Source organism: Notamacropus eugenii, chromosome 5, assembly GCF_028372415.1.
Source record: "Notamacropus eugenii isolate mMacEug1 chromosome 5, mMacEug1.pri_v2, whole genome shotgun sequence".
Lineage (NCBI taxonomy): Eukaryota > Metazoa > Chordata > Mammalia > Diprotodontia > Macropodidae > Notamacropus > Notamacropus eugenii.
The window spans coordinates 14,385,138-14,388,600 of record NC_092876.1 but is presented as its reverse complement, the minus strand read 5'-3'; the positions used below and the strand labels follow the sequence as shown (position 1 = coordinate 14,388,600).

Sequence of the window (3,463 nt, the reverse complement as noted above, 5' to 3'; positions counted from 1 at the left end):
GGGAACTAAAGAAAAGAGATGCTGGGGAAGGTGGCCTAGCTCTACTAGTTATCAAATTCTATTACTAAGCAGCAGTTTTCAAAACCACTTGGTTCTGCCTAAGAAACAGAAGGACAGACAAGTGGAATAGGCTAGGTACTCAAGGCACAGTAGGCAATTAATATAGAAATGTACTGTTTGATAAACCCAAGAATTCAAGCTTCTGGGATAAGAACTCACTGTTAGACAAAAATTACTGGAAAACTGGATAACAGTGTGGTGGAAACTACACATAAACCAATACCTGACACCATATAGAAGAATAAAGTCCAAGTGGCTACTCATCTAAGTATAAATATTGATACTATAAACAAATCAGTGGGGCAAGAAATAGTGTATTTATCAGATTTATGGAGAAAGGAAGAATTTTTGACTAAGCAAGAGATAGAAAGTATTATGAATACTTTGGATGACATTAAATGGCTAATTTGGGTTACATTAAACTAAAAAGTTTTTGCACAACCAAACCTAATGCAACCAAGATTGGGAGGGAAGGAGAAAACTGGGAAAGAATTTTTCCAACTAGTATCTGTGATAACAGTCTCATTTCTCAAATATATATGGAAATGAGTCAAATGTACAGGAATACAAATCATTCCCCAGTTGATAAATGGTCAAAGAATGTGAAGTTAATTTTCAAAGGAAGGAATTAAAGATACCTATAGCCATATGAAAAAATGCTCTAAATCACTATTGATTGGAGAGATCTCAGAGAGGGAGAAGGGAGGGAGGGGGAAGGAAGTGGAGGGAGGGGAAAAAAATCTAAGTTATATGGTAATGATTGTAGAACACTGAAAATAAATAATAATAAAAAAATAGAAATGTCTCATATCTTCCACAGCTCCTGAGTCCTGCTAGGTCTCATGGCACAGCTGGCTGTGTACATATCAAGCCTTGTCTTTGTGAGGTCCTTGTCTGGGAAGAGAGCAGAAAGATCATATTCAAAGTTATTCTGGGTGCCATATACCCCCCTCACCTGACACCATCAGCTCCAGGGCCTCACTGGGCTTTGATGCTTTAGTGGATGCTGTGCTTTTCCTGTAAGCACAGCTGTAGCTTCCAGTGTCCTTGGGTCTCACAGATGTAAGGAGGAAGCTAGTCCAGAGATTCGTTGAGTTCTGCTGCTGTAAGGGCTCCTGGGCCCCAGCCTTCCCCAAAGTGAAAGTCACCTCTTCAAGAGAGGACAACTTGGGCCTTAAGCAGTGGAAAGTGATGCTTATCCCTGGGACAACCACAAGGCCAGGTTGGACCCACAGAGTGGGCTTGGGGAATAGTCCTGAAAGGTAAGAGAAACACTAAATTTCAGGTTGAAACAACACTTCAAGGCCCCCTATCCCTTTTATGAAAGGGAAATAGATACCAAGCCTCTGTTCTCACTTTCTTGTCTGGGACATGCCTTGAGCTACAAACACCCCCACTATCCTGAGGCCTAAAGCTGAGTACACATGAAACAGAAGAGGGTCCCAGGGTCTCCTCCAGATTTCCCCCAAATCATCCCTTCAGAATTCCCAGGATTTTATGCTGTCCCCATATATCTGTGGGCCTCTATGTGGGGGATGTAATGGGGAATTTGGGGGTTCCCATCTCTAGTCACCAAGCACAGTCAGTTCCAAGGTATTGCTGGGATATGACCCCTTGTGGGGGACTGTCTTCCTGTAGTAAATACAGCTGTAGCTCCCAGTGTCTTCAGCTTTCACAGACTTAAGGAAGAAAGCAGCCCAGGTCCCTGCAGACCTCTGTAACTGCAAAGGCTCTAGGTTCTTTGCCTCCAGCAGGGCAAAAATGTAATCTTGAGGGGGTCCTTGTTGTGATATTTGGCATCTGATGATCACTGTTTGCCCTCTGGATATTGTGGAGTCAGGTGAGGCTGAAATGGAGGGTTTAGGAAGGACTCCTATGAAAAGAGAAAGCAAGAAATTTACGGAATTGATCTCTTCCCAAATCACCTCAAATTGTTCCCTGAAACAGAGCTGAGAAAGGGAGGGTGCCCAAGAGAAGTAAAAGGACCATGATGGAAGGGCCAATGGTCAGCACACTGCCACTTAATGCAATCAGGGACAGCATCCTAGAGCAGGCAGGATCTGAGCTGGCCTTTAAGAAAGTGTAGAAAGTGATGAATGAAGGTGGGAATGGCATCCCAGGCAGGGGCAACTGTGTAAGCAAAGGCAGAATGGGGTATATGATGGGAAATTATGTTGTCAGCTGTCTGGACTGATAGGAATCAAGTGAGGGCAGAATAGAACAAGGGGAAAATAGCTAAACAGTCTGGATTTTGCCATCTTGGGCCTTAGAGGAGACAGAAGAAGTTTATCTAGATAAAGTTTGCTCTGGTAAAGCTGTGTGCCCCTTCTCCCGAGGGCTGTTGTATATCCTCTGAGGGAGGAGCAGCTCAGAACTCATTGCTGGGTCACCAGGGGACACCAAGCAGATGGGAAAAGATTCTTGAGTTTGAGAAGGGGAGACAGGGATTCAAATCCTAGCTCTGACAATAAAGATTCTGTTGATCTGTCCAAGTCACCTTACCTCCTTTGCAGGCCTCAGAGAAATACTGGTTCATGTGTTCTACTCCTCACAGGGTTTTTGATGGAAAAGATTTTAGAACTTTATCTATGCCCCTAAAATGTAAGGAGTAAGGCATTCTCAGAGACTGTGGAGGCTGAGGTGGTAACAGAAAGCAAGTAGTAAAGCCTGCAGGTTTGTCCCATTTGTACATGACTCTCTAGAGAGGGTTCCAGCCTCATCTTTCAGGGCTGGCCTCATTCACACTAAGGATGGTTGGAGATCATCAACCCCTCACCTGTCACCACCAGGGCCAGGACTTCACTGAACTCTGACCACAAGGGCCCCTGCCGAGAGCGACAACTGTAGCTTCCCCCATTTCTCAAGTCTTCCACATTCCTAAGCACGAACTCTGTCTGTTGCCAGGAGGCATTTCTCTCCTCTTTGAGATCTCCATCCTGCCAGAGCTGGAATCGGTCACTCCCCAAGTGGCCCTGGCACCTGAGGGTCACATTTGCTCCCCGGTGGACCACAGGACTTGGGACGGCCCAGAGAGTGGGCCTGGGAAGGGGATCTGAGAAGGAAAGTGAGTACAGATTCCTATTGATTCCTCTAAACCCCATGTTTCCACCACCAAATTCTGAAGTCCCTCCCTGAGAAACCCGATCCATTCATTTCAATGTCTTCTCTTCTCCTCTCTGATTAACCTGGGAATGGATTTCCTGGTTGATTCTGGGTGAAAAGAAAACAGTGGAATGTTGGGGGCAAGACTCACCCATCTGTGCCCTCGCTGCCCAGTTCAGATACAACCCTGTAAGAGAAGCTCAGGTTAGAGATGCCTCTGTTCCAGTCCAAATTGACCATTCCCCAGCTCTCACCAAAGTCCCTGACCCTCTAATTTCTTTGGTCAGGATTTTAAGGAAGA

At 45.3% G+C, this 3,463-nt stretch overlaps 1 protein-coding gene across 1 annotated transcript; it reads right to left on the bottom strand.

Annotated features, from left to right (window-relative positions):
• Positions 1 to 941: 941 nt before the first annotated feature.
• Positions 942 to 3,161, bottom strand: LOC140507342 (osteoclast-associated immunoglobulin-like receptor). The gene is made up of 2 exons (XM_072615455.1): positions 2,837 to 3,161; positions 942 to 1,315 (listed from the first exon to the last, which is right to left on the bottom strand). The coding sequence occupies exons 1-2, from the start codon at positions 3,159 to 3,161 to the stop codon at positions 987 to 989; spliced, it is 654 nt and encodes a 217-aa protein (XP_072471556.1). The 3' UTR covers positions 942 to 986.
• Positions 3,162 to 3,463: the final 302 nt, after the last annotated feature.

Excerpts from the sequence above, each read along its gene's own strand:
- LOC140507342 (XM_072615455.1), bottom strand. The coding sequence starts at position 3,161 with ATGGGGTTTAGAGGAATCAATAGGAATCTGTACTCACTTTCCTTCTCA. Across the intron at positions 1,316-2,836 it reads CCTGGCCCTGGTGGTGACAG|GACTATTCCCCAAGCCCACT; the intron begins GTGAGGGGTTGA and ends CTTACCTTTCAG.